The sequence below is a fragment of the Lepisma saccharinum genome, chromosome 11 (assembly GCF_977018435.1).
Source record: "Lepisma saccharinum chromosome 11, izLepSacc3.1, whole genome shotgun sequence".
Taxonomy (NCBI): domain Eukaryota; kingdom Metazoa; phylum Arthropoda; class Insecta; order Zygentoma; family Lepismatidae; genus Lepisma; species Lepisma saccharinum.
Window position 1 is genome coordinate 59,069,313 of NC_139239.1, and position 21,312 is coordinate 59,090,624.

The 21,312-nt window shown below is 38.6% G+C and overlaps 1 protein-coding gene across 2 annotated transcripts in view; it reads right to left on the bottom strand.

Moving 5' to 3' along the window:
* Positions 1-931: 931 nt before the first annotated feature.
* The window catches only part of LOC145994845 (uncharacterized protein KIAA0825 homolog), a 54,595-nt gene continuing 34,214 nt past the window's right edge, over positions 932-21,312 (bottom strand). Inside the window, exons 8-9 of one of the 2 annotated variants that reach the window (XM_083131221.1) lie at positions 7,205-7,369; positions 933-2,819 (exon numbers count right to left, since the gene is read on the bottom strand). In XM_083131221.1, coding sequence (XP_082987347.1) covers positions 2,634-2,819; positions 7,205-7,369 — 351 coding nt within the window. In that variant the 3' untranslated portion in view covers positions 933-2,633. Of the gene's footprint in view, positions 2,820-7,204; positions 7,370-21,312 lie in introns of both variants that reach the window. The other variant, XM_083131222.1, reaches the window with a different exon arrangement.

The following is a 21,312-nucleotide window of genomic DNA, read 5'->3' on the forward strand; positions in this document are numbered from 1 at the left end:
CATCAAAGTCATTATTAATTGATTTCATTGTTTGTTCACACGATTCAATTGTAAAGCAAGTTGGGCAAGGCAAATTACCAGGAATTAAAGATCATCACATAAACTATTTCGTATTTGACTTATACACACAAAAACAATTTTAAAAATTCATCAAAATTACAAAATTCAAAACCATCGACTTTGATAATTTTCGAAAAGATGTGGAAAAAGTGGAATGGCGTAAAATCGAAAGAAACGACGACGTAGATGCAGTGGTGAAGGCATTGAATAATAATATCAGATTAAGATAAGCATGACCTAGCAAAAAAAAAAAAAATGCATAACCGAATTGCCTGCCCCTTGGATTTCAAATAGAGTCAGGGAATTCTGGAAGTTGCGCAACTACTTTCTTCTAAGGTATGTAAATATAGGAGAGACAGGTGCTCTTCTATCATACAAATACTTTAAAAACAGAGCCAAAAAAAAGGCATCAGAAACACAAAATTTTAAACACTATAATGAAATGGTAAATCTGAAAATACAAAATGCTAAAAGCTTCTAGCCTAACCTCAGAAGCCAGGGACATTTACCAAATAAAAAGAGTAATGTGCTCTCCTCAGATACATTCAGGTCTGATGCACTAAACGAGTTCTTTGGCAACCCAATTGCACCCCTACATAGCAATGCAGCAGTAATGATGAAAAACTAACATTGTTAGTCAGCTAGCAGCATGAAAAAATGTTATGTTTAGTTATGGAATGCAGGCAAGAAGTAGATTAAATATTAATATGTACCACATGCACAGCCATGATTAAAAAGAAATAATGATAATAAGCTGGTGTAAAATAATCACATGGCACTACAAAATGATGACTGAGATAGTTACAAATGAACTATAATATTCACACAAGCAACTGTTTTTCTCCTTCACAGACAGATATAAAAATTCAAGGAAAAACTTTCTTACATCATCCTTACATTTATTTATTAATAATTTTCTTCACAAAGTGGTGCATTGAAAATGTACATTGATTATTGATATGTATAATTTTCACTAGACAATTTTTCTATTCTATCATCAACAGTTTCTTTTAAATTCGTCCCTTCCATACATTTGTGACTTTTCCCATGACTATTGATTCATCTTTACGCTTCTATTTTTTTTTTTCAAAAATCCTGACTAATAAGTTGTACTCCATACAATATAGTTTTTATTTTCTGTTGCTTTACGGGTAGCCAAAACTCTGAACTTTTTTCCTATCATCATCTTATCATACAACACACCTAAGTTAGTAATTATGTTTATACTCCTACACAATATTTTTTGCATCAAAGAATGTTACAGCAATTCCACTAATGTAGACTAGACAGGATGTCTGAAATCTGCAGTACTAGAAACATGTCAGAAGTGCAAAAAAATTAAACACAATTGTTTGATAGTGAAATGTGCCAGGTTACAACCTTACCACAGCAGACTTAAGGCATAAAATCTTCATACATTAAGTTACACTTATTCGAAATGCACCATGTAAGGTGAGTGCAGGTAACTATGCCAGTGCAGACAAATATGCAAGCATATCATTGTTGAATTGTTTTTAGTAGAATGCATATTATCAAGTCTTGTAAATGCAATCTTGATTGGCATGTGGAGACCTTGTTCATGAGGAATTTACGAGACTGACTCCAAAATATAAAGATGTTTTCGTTTGTCCTTATCTTTCCAAATTAATAACATTCGAATATTGCTCTTACATTTTTTAAATCGTCCTCATTTATTGTTTTTAGCAATTTTTACTGCAATATAATTTCAACTTCTTAAGTCTAGTTCTTAACTTAGCCATGCAATGTTAGGATAATATTTTCATTTACTAAACATACTGGAAGTATCAATAACACATTTTAATTACTATTCAAACCCTGCAGTCTTTTTGTATAAACATGCCACTTATTACACTAAAGGAACATATGGTATTTTTTACACATTATAATAAGGAAAAACAAAAAGTCATAACTCTTATGTGGCAAGTACCATGCACTTTCCTGATACAAATGTTTACATTCTGCATATCTTGTAGAACAGCCAAACTAGAGCAATTACTGTGATAAATGTTAAATGCAAATTCTCCATTACTTACAGTACTAACATCAGACTTCCTTCATTATGTTAAAAACTTATGAGATTCTATGATTCAGAACAAAAGTCAACATGCCACAGCATAGTGCTTGTACAGCCAATGGCAAATATAATAGTGGCGAATCGTCGATCACTATCTTCATTTTTTTTTAATTCTACATCCTGTTGTAATAAGGAATGAATGCAAATCAGATGTCTTCTGCATATTGATGTTTCTTTTTTTAAAAAATATTTCAATTTGTAATAATCACATTGTGGAAAATGTTTGTTGATTTAAGTCCACTTTATGCACAGAATGGCTAATCAAGACTGGACCTATACTTTAAAGTGGAATCCGAACCATTGTGCCATGCACCACCAGGTATCGAACCCTTGATTACAAGGATTGTACATGAAAATCGTGACGAATAATTCACCTACTATTATTCTGTTGGTTGGATGTACCATGTACCACAATTCATTTTAACAAACAAACCTATATGCATTTTGATGTGCAAGTAGTATTGTTCTTTTTTTTATTTTACTTCTTCACAGCATTAAACATTGCAGTTAGCTTTTTAACAACATTGCTATCGTGTTCACTTAACAAAGAGGGATCTTTAAACTCTGCTCGCCTTGACAACTGAATCCACATCTGAAGGGGGCTGAGGGATAGAGGTGTGTGTAGCAGTAAGTTCCAATCCAACTGCCATGTGCCATGGAGAAACTGGAAATTAAAAATGACACTGAAATAAAGGTATCATCAGCAGGTATCATAGGCACATACAGCATTATCCCCCCTCCCTAAACAGGATTTATAAGTTTTGTGTTTCCTTTCAAGGTGAAGATATACAGAGTTCTATGATTTGATTTGATTAATTTCCTTTATTTTAATTCACTTCTTGTGCCACTTTTGGCCAATTTGCGAAGATGGGATGAGTGATGAATGGACACTCACAAACATCCATGCCCAAGCCAGGATTCGAACCCGGGACCCCTAGTGTTGTAGAGCAATGTGCTAACTACTCTGCCACGGGGGCCGGCACAGAGAGTTCTATGAGCATGTAACTATTGTCTGTTGAGCAAAATAATATAGGGCATTCACAAAAGAATGGTGGGGATTTGTAAGTGAATAAAACAGCTGTTTACCATCTTATGTGGATGTAACATGAGTCATTAGGAAGAGCAACTGTTGAAGTTTGAGATGTGTTAATCATAGTCCTTCAATGTGTGCGCTCTTGGTCACACATCTACACAGTAATCAAATTCTTGACATACCTGACGAAGATGTCGAGTTTTATAGCCTGCAGTGAGTGTATGTGTTATTTGGCCACGATAATCCAGGATGTACAGTGGGATGCATAAGTATTATTACCATGTAAATTGTTCATCACCAAGTTAATTCAGTTTATATTTTACAATGTGAGCTTCAAGAAATGAAATAAAACACCACAAAGTAGGAAACAAACCTCTCTACAACACCACTAAAATTTTATTTCCTAATAACACGTAGAATGAAAGAGAAAAGTGATTGAAAATAGCAATGGACAATTAACCTGGAAATACTTATGCATCCCACTGTACATTGACTGTATATAGTTTTTAAAAATAATAATATCATAATAATAACTGGTTTAATAATAGTTTAACTTCTAGAGAAATAATAGGTAGACTTAATTTTTCAGCATACTAGGGCACCGTTTTGTTATAGGCAAGAATATATCTGAATGACATTCTTCCAGAATACTGTATCAACAGTTGTGGGAAAATGACCACACTCCACCATGTTGTCTCAGATCGTTACAGAATGCCATCAGCACCATCATTTTTTACCATTTCTAGTATGGGTTGGCCCAGAACTCTAACAGCAGCAACAGCCCTTTGAAGGCCAAGGTTTAACAAGTGGCTTTTCATTGGGTGATGCATGGTTGGCACATCAAATCCCATTGCTGCTGTTTTCTGGCTTTCGAGACATGGGCCTGCTACTGCTTCTTCTCAAGTAGCTTCCCCATTGTCCTCATGATGCTGAGCAAACAATCAAATTTGAGAATCGAACCTGTGACAGTTTGCACAAAAGGCAAGAGCACTAAGCATTTAGCTACGCACGCCCATGTAAATCAAACCTCTCCATATTCTTCTATCTTTCCACCAACATCTTATTAGTCTTCCCTTTGGCACTGTATGCTCTCACTTGTAGCCTTTCTGGCTCCATTCTCTTGCAATTTTCAATCTTTAGTAGACAGGAGTTTCTACCATGTGTTATGCTCTTTGGATGAAACTTTTCACACGTGCGCTTTTACAGAACTCTTAGCAAATGTGAGGGCCTCCACGGTTGCATAGTGATAACATTGTCACCTTGTAATTAAGGGGTCCTGGGTTTGATACCAGTGGAGGTACATGGCATAGTGGTTCGGATACCACTTTAAACTGTAGGTTCAGTCCCGATTAGCCTTCCTGTGCACAAAGTGGCCTTAAAAAAACAATTCAATCGATTCAAATAGCAAAGATGAAATTTATACAATTTAACTCCCAAGGTAAAGAAAGGAGAATATCGAAATTTTACCCAAAAATTCATATTCGGGACACCCCTGTGGCCACCACAATGAACTGAAGTGAATGAAAAATGTAGTATGTAGGAGTGGCATATTCCATATGCAAAGTCCCATTGTAAATAAGCACGTACTTCTTGGGGGAAAATATAATAACAATGTATAAGAAAAGCTGTGTTGCCATTTTCTGGAGAAAAAAAATTCAGAAAATTGGTTCACGTTTCAGACTTATGGACATTGGATGGACCAAATTTGCAGGGAAGCAGGACGAAACATCACTCTTTGAGGACATGCTCCACAATCCCCATCCACCATTTTTTTTTTAAAAAATAAAAAATATTAAAAAAAAATCAAAAATCGTAATTTTCAGGTAATATTGAAAATACTGGCATCTCCAACTGGATTCCTAATTGCCACATGTGAACAAGTATTTTTGTTGTCAATATTACATGCAAAAGTAAAGCATAGCAAAAATCAGTGGTTAAAGAGTAATATCTCTTCATAAGTTACAAAACATAATTTGTGGAGCGAAAATTAACATTTTCAACATGCATTTGTTCAAAATAGTAACAATAAATATATTGTTTTGTCATTCCCCTATGTCCTGTATATAAATGAACAAAAAGGACAGAAGTGAATAATCATCTCAAATTTTCAATAAATGACGTGTTAATTGCTGCCACGTGGTAGTGGATTCGTTTATCATTCACAATCACACAATTTGGATGGTTTCATTTCAAACCAGACATCTGCTAAAGGTTAAATATACAAAGGCTGTCGCAGAGAAGGTGAGATAAATGTTTTCCTGGCTTGGCAACACTGCCTATGGTTTCGGCACTAGTCGCGTCGTGTAGGATGACTCATTCTGTTTCCGTAGCAAGTTGCCACATGTTGCGAAACAACGTTAGTGAGCAGCTGTGTTGATTTACGTGGAACATGTTTCGTTTACCCCTCCAGGTTTTTCTGTACAACATTGCTTTTCGCGATGAGTATTCAAGATGAACGGCGACATGCCATACATTTTTTTTCACGTTTAGGGAAAATTGCTGCAGAAATATATGCAATGTTTTAACAGGCATATGCCGATCAAGACAGACTGAGTAGAGCCACAGTGTACCGATGGCACAAGTTGTTCGAAGATGGGCGCGAATCAGGCGATTTGCTTCCGCATCCTGGACAAAGAAAGTCCGTGATTAACGAGATGCTAGTGAATACGGTTGCATACCGCGCGGGCTTTTCAGGATTACGCGTCGAAGAGAAAAATAGACATTTTCCTGCATCCAGCATACAACCCGGACCTTGCACCCTGTGACTTTGGCTATTTCCACTCTTAAAGGCCACTTTACGTGGTCGTCATTTCATGACGAACAAAGAAGTGATCACCGCAGCACAAGTTTTCTTCAGCTCGCTACCTGACGACGAATTTTCAAAGACATTAACAAAGTGGCAGGAGCGTATGGATGCTTGCTTAGCTGTCAATGGTGCCTATTTTGAGAAAGATGTACGTCTACTAGATATGGCTGATTCTGAATAAAAAAATTGTGGTTTGTACTTTTTTTGTTTCATTTTCATGATTCTTGGAGGGGTCCATGTACATGCTAGTCTTTTAACTGCTACGCAGTCACGACGTTTTGACCTATTGCGCTCATTTTGGTCTCAATCGGCAGCTGATGAACCAAATTTTCATCCTAGTACATTTGCTAGCCAATGGAGGTCGCTGTTTTCCTATACAGAAATTAGTCTCACCTTCTCTGCGACAGCCTTTGTAGTTTTTAGATTCAATTTTCAACATCTCTCTTGTTTTACATTTTACCTGCACCTCCTCTCCTAGTACCGTATACTCATGTATAATGAGTAAACTTTTTTCCAAAATATTTGCCTCCATAAACTGGAATGCGTATTATGCACGGAATAAATCGGACAGCCAACATGAAACCATGCATGATTTCACTATGTCACTGCATATAACATGTGTATAGCAACAGGAGCAAATACAGATTACCAGGTAACATTTCTTTAGTAATAATAAGTTGTTTTTTTTTTAAAAAAAACACTATAAAGGTGAAATGGCCATCTCCCATGATTTTTCACTTTGTATCAGAGCATTTTGAGACATAGAGAAAAGCGGCACCGCACCATCCTTGTAGAATTCGAACAAGCACCTCCTGCCACATGTAATTTTGATTGTGTTTTCTTCTACTACAGAATAAACAAGGTGATTACAGAAGTGAAAGCATTAGGATGCTTAAACAGTGGAGGGAGAGAGGCAGGTGGGGGGGGGGGGGGTTGGGGGTTGGCATGGGTTGGTGACACATTGTATATACACTCTTGGTCCACACAGCACAGATGACGCATTGAATAGGTATGATCTCATTCAGTCTTGATCAGCATAGCAATAGCTTTACAATCCACAGGTAACTGAATTGTCCGGTGCATTATGTACGAGATATAAATTGTTTGTCGCTTTTCCCCATCAAAAATCAAGGTGAGCATTATATGTGTGTGTGTAGATACGGTACTTTATAAACCAATAACTTAAGATGAGGCAAAAGGAAAAACTCACCTCATCAAAACGATGAGCTCCCATATGGAACATTGTGTGCAGGAGACGTGCGGCTGCTGGATTTCCTTTTGGAATAACGAGGGGAGGAGCTATATCACCTGGGTCTAGGATTTCTAGCTGCCCCAACAGCCATTTGCTATTATGTTGCAGGAATTTGTAAATAATCTATAAGTAATACAAAAACAATTATTAATTCTTATCCTGAAAATAAACATCTCTAAGGTCTAGTATTTGGTAGTATGTGCATGTACCATGCATGTGACAATATAAGAAAAAATCACACAAAAACCTAAGCAGTAAGAAAATACAGTTAAGACTGCTTTATACAGTGCATATTATGATTGCATGCGGTTTGAGTCGCAATATCCCCAAAAGGTATACAATGTTCATTATGTGAGCAATGCCCGAGACAAAAACAGACATAATGCACCAAGTGAGTTCGATATTCAGCAGATAGAGGGCAGTAGTTGCCACATGATTCCTGAGCAGATTTGAAAGCAGCCCGATGGGAGGGATTGTCCTTGTCTTATCTGCACTTGTGAGTTGGAAACTGCACAGAGCGGGTGGAAAACTAAGGGCAACATGCCTCAAGCAACCATTTCTGCTATGGACCGCATTCGAATTGTAACGCTGCTGCAAGAGGGATATCGCCAAGTAGACGTCGCTGTCCATGTTGGAGTGAGCCAAAGTGATATCTCTCGAGTGTGGAAAAAGTTCAGGGAGACACAATCAGTTGCTGACCGACCAAGGACAGGGCGGCCACACAAAACAACACGCAGGGAAGATTGGTACGTGGTGATTTCGGCACGTCGTAGACCCACTGCAACTGCTACCAGTTTGTGCCAGGATCTGTGGAGGGCCTCAGGAGCGAATGTTTCCAATCAGACAGTGAGGAATCGACTTCATGAGGAAGGATTGACGTCAAGAAGACCAATACCCAAGGTTCCTCTGAAACCACACCATAAGAGAGACCGTGTAAGGTGGGCAACAATGCACAGCGATTGAGTCAGGAACAGTGGGAGCACATGCTCTTTACAGACGAGGTCACCATCAGTTTGCACCCACTAAGCAAAAGCATAAGGGTTTGGAGACGAGCCCTTCATCCAGGAACGCCACCATCAGCATGGGGGCTCCATCATGTTTGGTCGACGTACGCCCCTAATTCCTCTCCAGGGTCACCTGACTGGTCTGATATACAGAAATCTATTTTCAAACCCGTGGTAGCAGGTTTCTCTACAACTGTGGGGATGGCTTCATGCTGGTGGATGATAACGCTCAACCACATCGAGCCAGAATGATTCACGAGTTCCTTGATATGCATGGCATTCGACACATGGTTTGGCCTGCGTATTCTCCAGACACGAACTGTGTGGAACATGCATGGGGACACCTGAAGCAAGCAATTGTCAGCCGCGAAAATCCTCCTGTGAACAAGGTGCAATTGCAGGAGTCTGCCATTCAAGAGTGGGACAGTCTTCCTCAGGAGAAGTTGAATGCTCTTATCCTTAGCATGTCCCATCGTGTTCAAGCATGCCTTCGGGCTCAAGGTGGCTATACAAGGTACTGAACTCCCATCTGTTGATCCCAAGCATGCCCGCGAACCGTAGGTACACGGTATTGCACTGCCTTTTTTTTGTGTTTCACATCCCACATTTTCAATCTTGTGCTTCTGGTGTGATTTTGTTTCTTCTGCATGGCTGCAGTGTTTTCTTTCTGTTTGTATGTCTCCCCTGTACTCTTGAATATGATTCCATGTATCTAGTACAATAAAATGATCACAAACCCTGAATATGCAAAACTTTTTTGAGCACTCAGTTCTGCATAATTGTTTGATACATAAATTACTGTAGGTCCCAGCAAAATATAATTTTAAAACATTTTTGTTTTATCTATACGTAATGCATTTATACATGATTCGGTATTATATGTACTAATGTTCATAAAATACAGTTGGTTTGTACGTAACCAAGCTACAACAATGTCACAGAAATGACAGTTTTCAGTTGATACTGGTCGCCCATGGACAGCAGAAAGTGGAGAAGTTACACGCTTGACCAGAAAGTAAAATTTATACAGGAAGTGGACGCTAATCCACATAATACTAAAACTGAAATAGCTGCAGATTTAGGCATTGCTTATACCACAGTTTGCACAGTCATTAGTAAAAGAAACGTTATTTTAGACGATTTTTAAAAATTTGGTAGTAAAACTATAGTGTCTATTGTATTCAGCATCAAAGTGTTCACTAATAAAGTGGCAAATCTAATGTATTTAAGAATCAAACTTTTAGATTCAATAATTTATCACTTTGTGACAGAAATAACCTGTATTATGTATATCTTGTTCCTCAAAATAGATACAATTACAATATTTTAATAATGACATGACGTGGTATCTAATTTGTACTTGTAACTAATTCTCAATTATATGTATTATTTTCTCTTCATCTTGACATACGTCAACTCAGGCTCAACTGTATTAGTAACCTTGGATGAAAAACCTCACAAGCTATACTAGTGTACAGCTCAAGCATCGTACATGTTGCAATTAGGAACCTAGAATAGTGCTTTTCAAACTGCCGAGCTGCAGTCCTGTACCAGACAACAGCATCAGATATACCATGCTGTGAGAGATTCTACCAAAATTTGTCATTTTAGTTGACAACTAATTTATATTTGTCAACAAGCCACACCTTAGACATAATATAGCTATTACTAGAGGCACATATTTTTGGTTAATAAAAAAGCAAAATTTCGGTACAAAAACAGAGTCAATTTCAGATTCAAAAGCGGTAAATAAAATGAAATTTCGCTGTTATAGCGGTGAAAAAGCACCATATAAAATGACATTTTGGTTTTAAAAATTGTGAATATTATCTCAAATTTGATTTAAAAACTGCACTATTGCACAAAATAAACATATCCCTTCTAATAACACATTAAATCATTACCAGAATATTAAGTTTATTCCTGTATAAAGAGGTCCATTTTTGCTTCTCAAATATTTAGAGCAGAATTAATCAATTTTCCATGAATTGCATAACTCACAGGATACTTCAGACTTCAGAAAGTGTTGTGTCGGTATATAAACTGTAAATTTCGTGTTTGAGAGTCTATTTCGCATTTTGCAGTAATTCTCAATTAAATGTAGGATAGGAAAATACACCTCACACTTTTCAGAAACATGAAAAATTAACATTACAATGTGTTATTTCACATTTCGTGTTTTCGTCAAAAACGAACTATGCATGCCTCTAGCTATTACTCTTTACGATTATAACATAATTTATTTATTAATATTTAATTTCAAGGGTATATGTTAGTTACTGCATAAAGTTAATAAAATCAGAATAGTATTTACAAGCAAAGTTGTTTAGATAAGGGCGGCGACTTTTAAAAAAAATAAATTACTGGGCCACAGTCTCGCATAGGTGAGAACCACTGGCCTAGAAGGTCTGCAAGCACCAGAAAACCAGCTGATAGACTAACCTATGAAAGTTGAATTACATAGGAGAAGGAAGAATATTGAGTGATTTGGATGCTCCTCACAGAATTCTCCCCACAGCTACGCTCTTTAGTTGTCTATAGTAAGTTATGGATGTGTAACATGATAGAAAAGTACAGTCAACTCTCGATTCTACGAGCCCGGGTATAACGACCCTCTCGAAGTAACGACCCTTTTCCCGGGAACCGTGAAAAATTTAGAAAAAGATAGAAAAAATTGAAAAAAAAAGTTGAAAAATTGAAGGAAATCGGCCGAAAAATGCGTTGTTTTTTTCCCCACTCATTTCCTTCGCGAGCGCTCTACCGCTCACAATTGGGTCTGAATTAAAAATAGACACCACCACACCATGCTTGAGTGATATCCAATAGCACTTGACCTCTGCCCTCCCCTCAATCAAGTGCACCAATGTTAGCCCGCACCCGACGGCCGCTACCCAACGCGCCAGGCTTGTTTTGCCATGCTTTCTCTTGGATACGCGAGAAGAGAAGATCGAATGTGCTTGGATGTTATTTTAAATCGACCTTTTGTTTCCTTGTCCTAAGAGCTGCTGAAAACTCGCGGGGAAGGGTGGGAGCAGCCCGAAATGACTGCTGGACTTGCAGTCTTTGCCAATGTGTATGGCAGGTCAAGCTCTTTCATCGATGAATACACCACCTTGAGAGATAAGATCGCAGTAATGTTCGAAAATACAGATGTGTGGCGCCTGGAAGTCTGGCCCATCTGTCCAGTTCAGCAGGTTCCTGTGAGTGAGCAACTCTCGGCCTTGTAGCCGACAACTTCCGGTAACCGCTTTCATTCAAAATGTGTTCTTTGTTCCCTGCAACACTTCATAAAAAAGCGAAACTGTTAGAGATAATCAAAACCACATAGGTGAACTAAAGATCGTCAACCCGCTTAATGCGTTGTCATCCAGGTTTCCACAAAAGTTTACTTCGATCTTACGTGCATCATAACTCCCGTTTCCCACTTCATATGTTTTCCTAATTGTGTCGATGTCGTAATATCTGCTAAAAAAGTGTTCCGTTGGCTTACTGACTTCTCCCTCTTTTCCTGTCAGGAAACGTGGGGGGGGGGGGGGGGGTGCGATGCAGATTGTTTCAGCCACGATTTTCTTGCTGATGCGGGCTGATTACAGGCGAGGGTGGAAAAGGACCCATCCCTCTTCCTTTCCTTTGACATCTAAAATGGGGCAACCAGTTCTGGATATATTCTTGAAAACGAACAAAAACCATAGAACAAGTAAAACAAAAAGGGACCCCCCTTTCCCCAGCTCATTCTCCGCCACTGGTGTGCATGGCAATGTTGATAATTTTGTTGGACAAACTGAAGGAACATAGAAACAAAGATAAATACGAATTTTGTCGAGTATCGCCACCTGACAAAGAATCTCACTACAACATGCGACAGAAATTGCATGCATGGCACTCGTATGGAATTGATTTTTGTTGGATGTCTTCGGACTGCAACATCCAACAAAAATCGCATGCATAAACAAGAAGAGCTTTAGACTACAAATATGCTGCTGGAATTTTATTACTCTTCCGGCTCACTTCACCTTATTTAATGTAGCAATGCTTACAAAGGTTTTCTTTATCATCCTGACGTATTACTGGTTTTGCACAAGTTAACATACGTTTACAATAACATTACACTATTCTTAGATATCAAGAAGAATCCAACAAAACGGGATATACATTGAATACTATCACGAAAAAGTGGAACATAAGTCTGCATTGGTGAACGTTATAAAAATTGGCAAGTGCATGCTCCCAACCTCAAATTTACTGCAACACTAGTATTGCAATGAAATTAACGCCACTCTCTGACCTGTATGTTTAAACTCGTGAGAGATGGTCATTAATCTCTCACTGAGTAAGTTAATGTCCAAGATTATGAAATAAAATACTAATAAAAAATACGAAAATATTTCAATATCATGTTTACTCGAATCATTCAATCATAAAAGCAAATCACTTTCTTCAATAATTGACTTTTCTCTGCCAGCCCTGCTAAATTTTCACTTTCCATCTACTGATTTATACGAGGGGTGGCCATAAAGTAATTTCCAATTAGTAGGGACATTGATTTTTCGCAAATGCGAAAACCCTGAAAAATGGTAATTGCTGCGAAGTTGTATTTATGAATGTGCAGTGATGTCTGGACACAATTTTCGCCCGTTCGAAATATCGAAATAATGCGACTTTGGCATAAAATGCGAATTGTTGGCGTTTTTAGCGATTTTTTTTTAAAAATGTCCTAAAACAACAAAAAATTCCATGAAATCCAACATTCTTGTCTTTTCTAGGCCATGTTTGTATACATAGAAAGTGTAAGTTTTCCAACATTTTATTCAAGAGTAAACTATAATGAAATAATTCCGACAACCACATTAAATCATGTATTTCCAACGATTTTTTCAACTTCTATCAAAACCATTTGCATCACAGAGCAAAGTGGCAAGGTTCTAACAGGAGATCGAGTGCGTATCTACCATCACACAGGCACCACATCTTCAGTATTTGTAGCGCGATATGTGTTTTGAATTACCAAGCTAAGTGCGCACCATCGGCATTTGTCGAGCGACAAATAATGGAGCTCAATCGTTAAAGCGTCTGACTACCATGCGAGAGACCCGGGGTCTTCTCTGCGGGGAAGAACCGGAATCTTTTCCACCTATTCAAACTGCTCCGGCTCCCACCCAGCGTCATATCAAGCGGGTTCCTGGAGGAAACTTTGAGGGATAAAGGTAGCCAGGAGCGTGGTGCTGATCATATCACTCCCATTTTCAGCCGTGATCAAGAAAGTGTAGGGCCCAAACTCCACACCCCTGTACACCTTCATGGCAAAGTGCAGGGGAACACTTTACTTTTACTTCCTCAAAAATCTGTTCCAACATATCAAACTGTCACGAAAATACGTAGACCATGTGACCTACAATTTAAAATAATAGTTTAGAAGCACAGTGGAGTATTAAGTTTCGGTATATTTGACAGAAAAATGTCCTAAAACAAAAACACGAATTTTGGGAAACGTAACACTAACAAGTCAAAAAAAGTTAATGCCAATTTTTGGTGCTATAATATATCGGTATCTGTCACGTGAGATTGATTGATTTAAATTTTTTGGGTGCGTCGCCACTTATGGTCATTATGCACCCTTCAGTATATACGGGGAAAATTCCATTATCTGAAACCCTTACCTTAAAATTAAAAAGCCGGTATGGAATATAACTTTCCCAAAATAACTTTCAAGATATGAAACTCTCACGAAGACGCGTAGGCCATGTGACTTACAATTTGAAACAGTTGTTTAAAAACACCATGAAGATATAATTTCAGATATTTGCCAGAAAATGCGCTAAAATAAAAATGTGAATTTTGGGGAAAATAACACCGAATAGTAAAAAATAAAAAAAAATAAAAAATACTCCAATTTGAAAAAAAATAACAAAAAATCAAGATCCCTACCGATTAGGCATAAATAAAACAAGAATATCAGTTGTAATTTATTGTGTTAGTAACAGTGAGTCCTAACCTAATTTTCGGCATAATCGCCAGCGTTGTTCTGGCATTTGTCGTAACATGGCACTAAATTTTGTTGCCCATGGCATATGCGTCTGACAGCAAAGACTGTCTCTACCGCAGTGTAGCTGTCAAACCCTTGTCCTGCCAGAATCCTCTTCAGTTAAACAAAGAGATGAAAGTCGGTACATGCAAAGCCAGGGCTGTATAGGGAATGGTCCAAGATCTCTCACCTGAAGTGATGCAAAGGGCCCGCGTGTACTCAGCTGTATGGGCTTGTGCACATTTGATTGGCCTTCTGTGAATTGTCTGCACCATCGTCTGACCATACTATCACTCACGACGTCCGGTTTGCACACCTCACACGATTGCTGGTGGCTCTGTGCCAAATTCTGAGCCTGCAAAAAGCTGATTACTACACGTAGGCTACATCGCAGTCTGTGGGAGACTGTATGAGACTGTATGAGAGCTTTAACCTAGAACTGTCCTAAAACGGCTGCATTGCAACTGTACCAGATTACAGCTACATGCCACTTCTTCCTGCCTGCATGTGTGTGTGTGTCGCTCTCCGACTATTAGTGCTGCGTGTAGGCACCATTGGAGCTTTTTTCAGGATGTCCCTCGTATATGAACTTTCAGAAGCTGTTATTAACAGAGTGTTTCTGTTTTAATGTGTGGTTAGCTAAATCAGAGGTACCTGTACAATGCTATTCTATAAATTCCTTGCTTTAAATTTGTAATGCCTCCATACACTTTTCGTCAGCAATGATTGTATAACTGCATGTTGTCAGTTTCACAGTACTTCACTTGGATATACTGTACTGAAGCAGAAATCCCATTGATAATGTAAGGAAATATGACACTTTCTTTTGTACAATTCAATTGTTTCACTTATATGCAAGAGTTAAGTTGTTTGTTTTACAGAGAAGAGAGAAGTAGCGTCATGCACCGAAAAATAAGTCCGCACTCATGGTTCTTGCAAGCAGAGGGTTCCAAACCTCAGTGGAAATATCAACATATAATAATGAGAATGTATAAGGAGACTGATAAATTACAAATTGTATTTCGAAATCAATCCAATCCCTCTTCGCTCGTATCTCATTTAGTCGTAACTTTAAAAATAATCAATTATTTTATTTTAAGCTTACTGCGTATGATAAAATTTCGTAATCCTTTCCTAGCTTGTGAATTGCAATAATTTTCCAAATTCATTACTTTGCATTTTGAATTCAAATCATAGAGAATAGAGAAATAAGTCAATTTCATAGAAGATAATATTGGTACTTAACAAATCTATACCTGGATCTGTATGAGTTTATTATTTCCATTTGCAAAAACATCGATTTAGTTTAGTTTGTAATAGTCAGGGAAAAATGTAAATTTTGTCCTGGAAAACCTGGAAAAGTCAGGGAATTTCATTTCTGCTTGTTTGTAGCCACCCTGAAATCGAATATCAACCTATAAGTATATATTTCACACGTATAATTTGATTTCAGTCATAGTAATTTACATGATTGCGGTAATTTCAAATTCAAGTGGTGTTTTTTGAGGGGACAACACTATTATCGGGTTGATATGCCCCATTCTAAAATACCTTATTGTCCTTCCATGGAAAAAATCTAACTCCCTTGCCCCCCCCCCCCATGCGCACGCCTATGGAATAAAGATGTAACAGCTTACCTGTAGTTAAGATCGGAATAATTTATGTAAAAACAAGTACCCTGGCAATGAAATTAATGTAAAAAACATGAAGAATTGAATATTTATTGAATAACAGAAACAATGTTAGATGGAGTTGGAGAAAAGTAAAGTTTCTGATTAATATTTTATGCACATTATTATGCGTAGTAGTGTGTATAAATCTTTGTAATGTCATTCAAAGCTGTATGATCCCAATATAATCCTTGCCTTCCAAATAGCTCAGAGGAAATTAATAACCATCGATTATACAAAAAAATGATAAACAAGCATATTATCATTATTTAATTTTAGTACTTGGTAATCCTTTCGGGCGAGGTCCGGACTCCCTGGGCCCCCTTTAAATACGTCCTTGTCTTGATTTGATTTTTGTTATTTACCGTCGCTTTTATGTCTTTTTGGCTAATTGCAACAATGAATATGAGAGTGATGATACGATTAAATTCATGAATGGACACTCAAAGAACATCCATGCCCAGACTGGGATTTGATCCCAGGACCTGGCTTCTTAGCGTTCAACCACTTCGCCATGGAGTTCCTCCCTTCATACATACTTCTCTTTTCATTCCTCATTTTGCTTATCTTTTAAATTTTACAGATTAACCTTCCTATTTCTCCCGTTCTAACTGTTCTTTTTTTTGTGTTTCCTTACTTTTTTATTGTAAGACATCCACACACTGTCAAATACTTGTAATATTAAAATATTAATCAATACTGAAAATATATTTGTCTCTTGCCGCAGTTGTAGTAATAATCTCATCAATGCATCAAACATGCAAATCCCCAGAATTGGGCTATTTTCAATTTTCAAAGCGCCCCGGCATATAGTACTTTTAGTCATCACTCGGTACCAGTGGCGGGGATTGGTTCGAGAACCTGGAAGGGGGGCAAGGTGGCAAAACTGGGGAGGGCAAAGACAGTATATTTTCATTTGTAGATAAGGTTTGTAGTGTTGCCCACGAGACGAGACTTTGGCCTGTCTCGTCTCGTGGAAATGCTGTCTCGTCTCGAAAATATTCGTTTGTCTCATGACACATGGTCAATCTCGTCTCGTCTCGAATTTTTAAAAGCCTGTCCCGTCTCGTCCCGTGGACAACACTAAAGGTTTGGCATAGTGCTTAGGCAAAAGTGGCGAAAAGTGAGGGGGGGGGGGAACTGTCCCCCTTCGCCCAACCCTAATCGCCGGCACTGTTCGGTGGCTTACATATCATTATCATGAACAGACTGCTTGCGGTAGACCAAGGTCGCGAGCGAAGCGAGCGAGAAATATTTTAGATCCACAAGTATTTCTATATAAACTAACAATGCCTAGGTTCTATTAATTTAAAAGGCACTAACAGTTTCACAGATTTAAACAATTCGTCTGGATATTTTGCTGGACATTCGCAGGACGCTGTTTGAAAAATAGGACATATTTCCATTTTTGGAGTAGCATCGCAGACAGCAGGACAGACACAAGGACTGTCGTGCAATCAAGACGTCTGGTTACCCTACCCTATCCTCACACCCCGACATGTGTCTTCATGGAACGGTACAATGCAAAGGGGACATCGAAATATCTCAGTCTTTAGAATTTTATGTGCCAACTAGAGCAACGAATGTTAAAAATTTTAATCACTTGCTCACGTTCACGTACCTCTCCTCGCTCCCTCAGGTTGCATCAAAATGTGACAATTCGGATTCGATGTTTATGGGGATTATCCACGAGTAAACAAACAGCAACTTCCTGTTCAGTCTAAATGTAAGAAGTAATGTGCTATTATTCAGGAATGACATCCGTTTACTGTCCGTTGTTGCATTTAGCCATATTTATACTAATTTAATTGTAAGTACTGGTGTCCACACAAGACAAGCGCTTACAGCATACAATTATGTTTGAGATCAGTATGTGAAATTTTAAAAATCCCGACGTTCGTACAAAAGAAAGTCATTTCCCCATTAAATCGGGAAATTTTCTGTGAGAAAATTATTAAAAATTTCTTGACATTCTAATTCTAAAATAACCGAAAAAAATGTTTAAAGTCGATAATACCGTACGCTTTATGAAAAGCGTAGGAAGGACAAAGAACCAAGGTCAACATTTTAAGGTGTGTATCATTGAAAAAGGTTCAGAACAATCGTCACCGTCTCTGAGAATTTACGAGTAAGTAAACGACCACACTTTGCCACAAAAGCTGACGAAACACATTACTGCGCGACAAGATCTCTGGAAAACTGAATTCTGAATCTTATACAAAGTTGGTGTACAGCTCTTTTAACACTACCAGCAGCCAAGGACAGTGGCGTACGCATAGAGAGGCTGAAGGGACTACGGATGCCCCCGAAATTTGGAGGAAAATTTTAAAAAGTAAAATGAAATTAAATAAATCGGGAAAACAAGAACTGGTAAGTGCAACCTCCCTTAAAATGACCCTCCATAACTATTTTTGACTGAATAACTTTTAAAACGGAGGTTTGATGTGGTAATTGGAGCTCACATCTCATGGGGAAAAAACAACAACAACAGGGTACCAGAAATTAATTTACGACAATGTGATCCAAGCAAAGATTTAATCTTACTACAGTAGTAAACAACATTGTTACATTGTAACAATATGGGCCATCTATCTACAATTGATGTCTTTCAACAACGAGTTCCAACAGTTGTTGCTGATGCTTACATACTTAAGTGGAATGCAGCTAAAAAGAGAACGGTGGTTTGAAAAGTTCTCGGAATCACCACTAGATGTCAGTGCTAGGACAACGAGGTTCCCGCATAGTAATAGGCCATCCTTTATTAATAAACACGTGGCACGTCAGTGTTCTGGGTAGAGATCTGTGGTGCGGACGTCACTTTGTAGTTGTTCCCGTGCAGTGCTTTGTGAAGATGGAAAAAATCGAGATCCGAGCGGTGATTAAGTACTTCGTAAAGAAAGGTATGAAAGCAAAGGAAATTCATGCCGATTTTCTGAACACACTGGGGGACTCTGCTCCTTCATATTCAACTGTTTCAAAGTGGACAAACGAGTTTAAATTTGGTCGGGACAGCTTAGAAGATGATCCACGTAGTGGTCGCCCAAAATGTGCTACTACCCCAGAAATTATTGAAAAAGTGCATAAATTGGTCATGGAGGATCGCCGACTGAAAGTGCGTGAAATTGCTGAAGCTATAGGAATGTCATCCGTACGGGCGTATCACATTTTAACAGTTGAATTGGATATGAAAAAATTATCTGCAAGATGGCTGCCGCGACTTTTAACACAGGACCATAAACGCATCAGAGTGGACATTTCCGAACAATGTTTGACTCGTTTTAAGAGAAACCAAACAGATTTTTTGCGCCGGTTTGTGACGACAGATGAAACGTGGGTCCACTACTATACCCCAGAGACAAAACAACAGTCAAAGCAGTGGAAACATGTTGATTCACCACCACCAAAGAAAGCAAAGGCAATACGGTCGGCCAGAAAGGTAATGGCGTCAGTGTTTTGGGATGCGAAAGGGATTCTGTTGATCGATTATCTTCCCACTGGTCAAACAATTACGGGACAATACTACGCTAATCTCCTCGACCAACTAAAGCATAAGATACGGGAAAAGAGGCCAGGTTTGGCAAGAAAGAAAATCATCTTGCATCAGGACAATGCGCGCCCTCACACAAGTGTCGTTGCCATGGCAAAAATTCATGAACTTGGTTACGAATTGTTGCCACATCCGCCTTATTCACCTGATTTGGCTCCCTCAGACTTCCATCTTTTCCCCAAACTCAAAAGTTTCCTCGGTGGACGGAGATTCTCTTCAAAGGAAGAACTAATAGCCGAAGTTGACACGTATTTCACAGGCCTGGAGGAATCTAATTTTCGAGATGGGATCAAGGCATTGGAACATCGCTGAACCAAGTGCATTAGTGTACAGGGAGACTACATTGAAAAATAAAAAAAATCACTGTTGTAAGTCGTTTCTTTCTATTCCATTCCGAGAACTTTTCAAACCACCCTCTTTGGATGGTGAGAGAACAAACGACAAATTTGTTTCTTCGGTGCATGTAGCATGGAGAAACGCTTCAGCGAAATGGATCAACACATTTCAGTTGGCTCACGGAAATCGATTTTCCCTATTTTGCGAACGCTCTAAATTATGCTGATAGCCATATTTTTAAATTTCTGATCGGAGAACATTTTAAGAACTTTACACTGATATTTTATGATAGTTCACATTTCGACCTGTGTGGTATTTAAGAAATTTCCAGTGGGGGGATTCTACTGACTATCTAGGGAGAGCATGAGATAATGACTTTATGCCATATAAATTTCCCCCCATGGATAAAATTTATCAAGCAGATTGGGGGACACAAGTACCCAGAGGGGGGATTCCCCATCCGCCCTACAAATACCACCCTGATTTTGACCACAACGCGGGATTGGAATAAAGACATCTAGATGTAGTACGTGGTCCAGGGGGAGGGGGTTAACCGTAATACTAATACTCGTATTGTGGCCATGCTAACTGCTATAAATTCGGATATTTAATCTGGTGTTTTCTTAGAATCTAGACACCTCAGATGACTAATCTTTAATTGTATTTAAGTGTAATCCCACAGTTTCCAATATTATGGACTTCAAGACAATAAAACTTTGACGAATGCACTTGTCGAGGTTGATGCACAATATAATGCAACGTCCAACCACCTACGGCCACGCTACGTCTTTATTATATGTATTACTGCAAGAGCTTTCCCACACAATCGGGCCGGACCACGTGGCCGAGTGGTTGTCGACCTCCGTGGCGGAGTGGTTAGCAGAGCACGCTACAACGCCAGGGGTTCCGGGTTCGAGTCCCGGGTAAGGCATGGGTATTTGTGTTTGTCCAGATGATAAGAAACTGAGAAACTGTAACAATTGAAAAGTGTAAAAGTGAGAAAAAGTGTGAATGGTGGGGGATACCTCCGTGTAGGGGGTATTTCCTTTATAAAAAAAAAAAAAAAAGTGGTTAGTACATCACGCTTCGACGCCAAGGGTCCCGGGTTCGAATCCCGCTCGGGTTTGGTTGTTTGTGAATGTCCATTCATCAATTTCATCATTTCATCACTCATCACCATCTTCGCAAATTAGCCAAGAGCCACAAAACGCGAAGTAAAATAAATTAAATCAATCGATCAATCTCAGATCTTACTGGGCTGTAATGATGACAAAACTATAACAAATTGTTTTCAGTTAGAAACAGAACACTTCGTAGAACGCTGCCACATATTGTAAATCAATCCAGGTCATCCCGTTTTTTTTTGTGAACGAGCGCTCTCGTATGCACGTGCGGATTGCTGAGCTAACAGCGTTGTTAAAAGGAGCGGAAAGAAAATACCGACGGAGTGAGCTAGACGACAGAAAGGTGCTTCATTGAATGCGAAT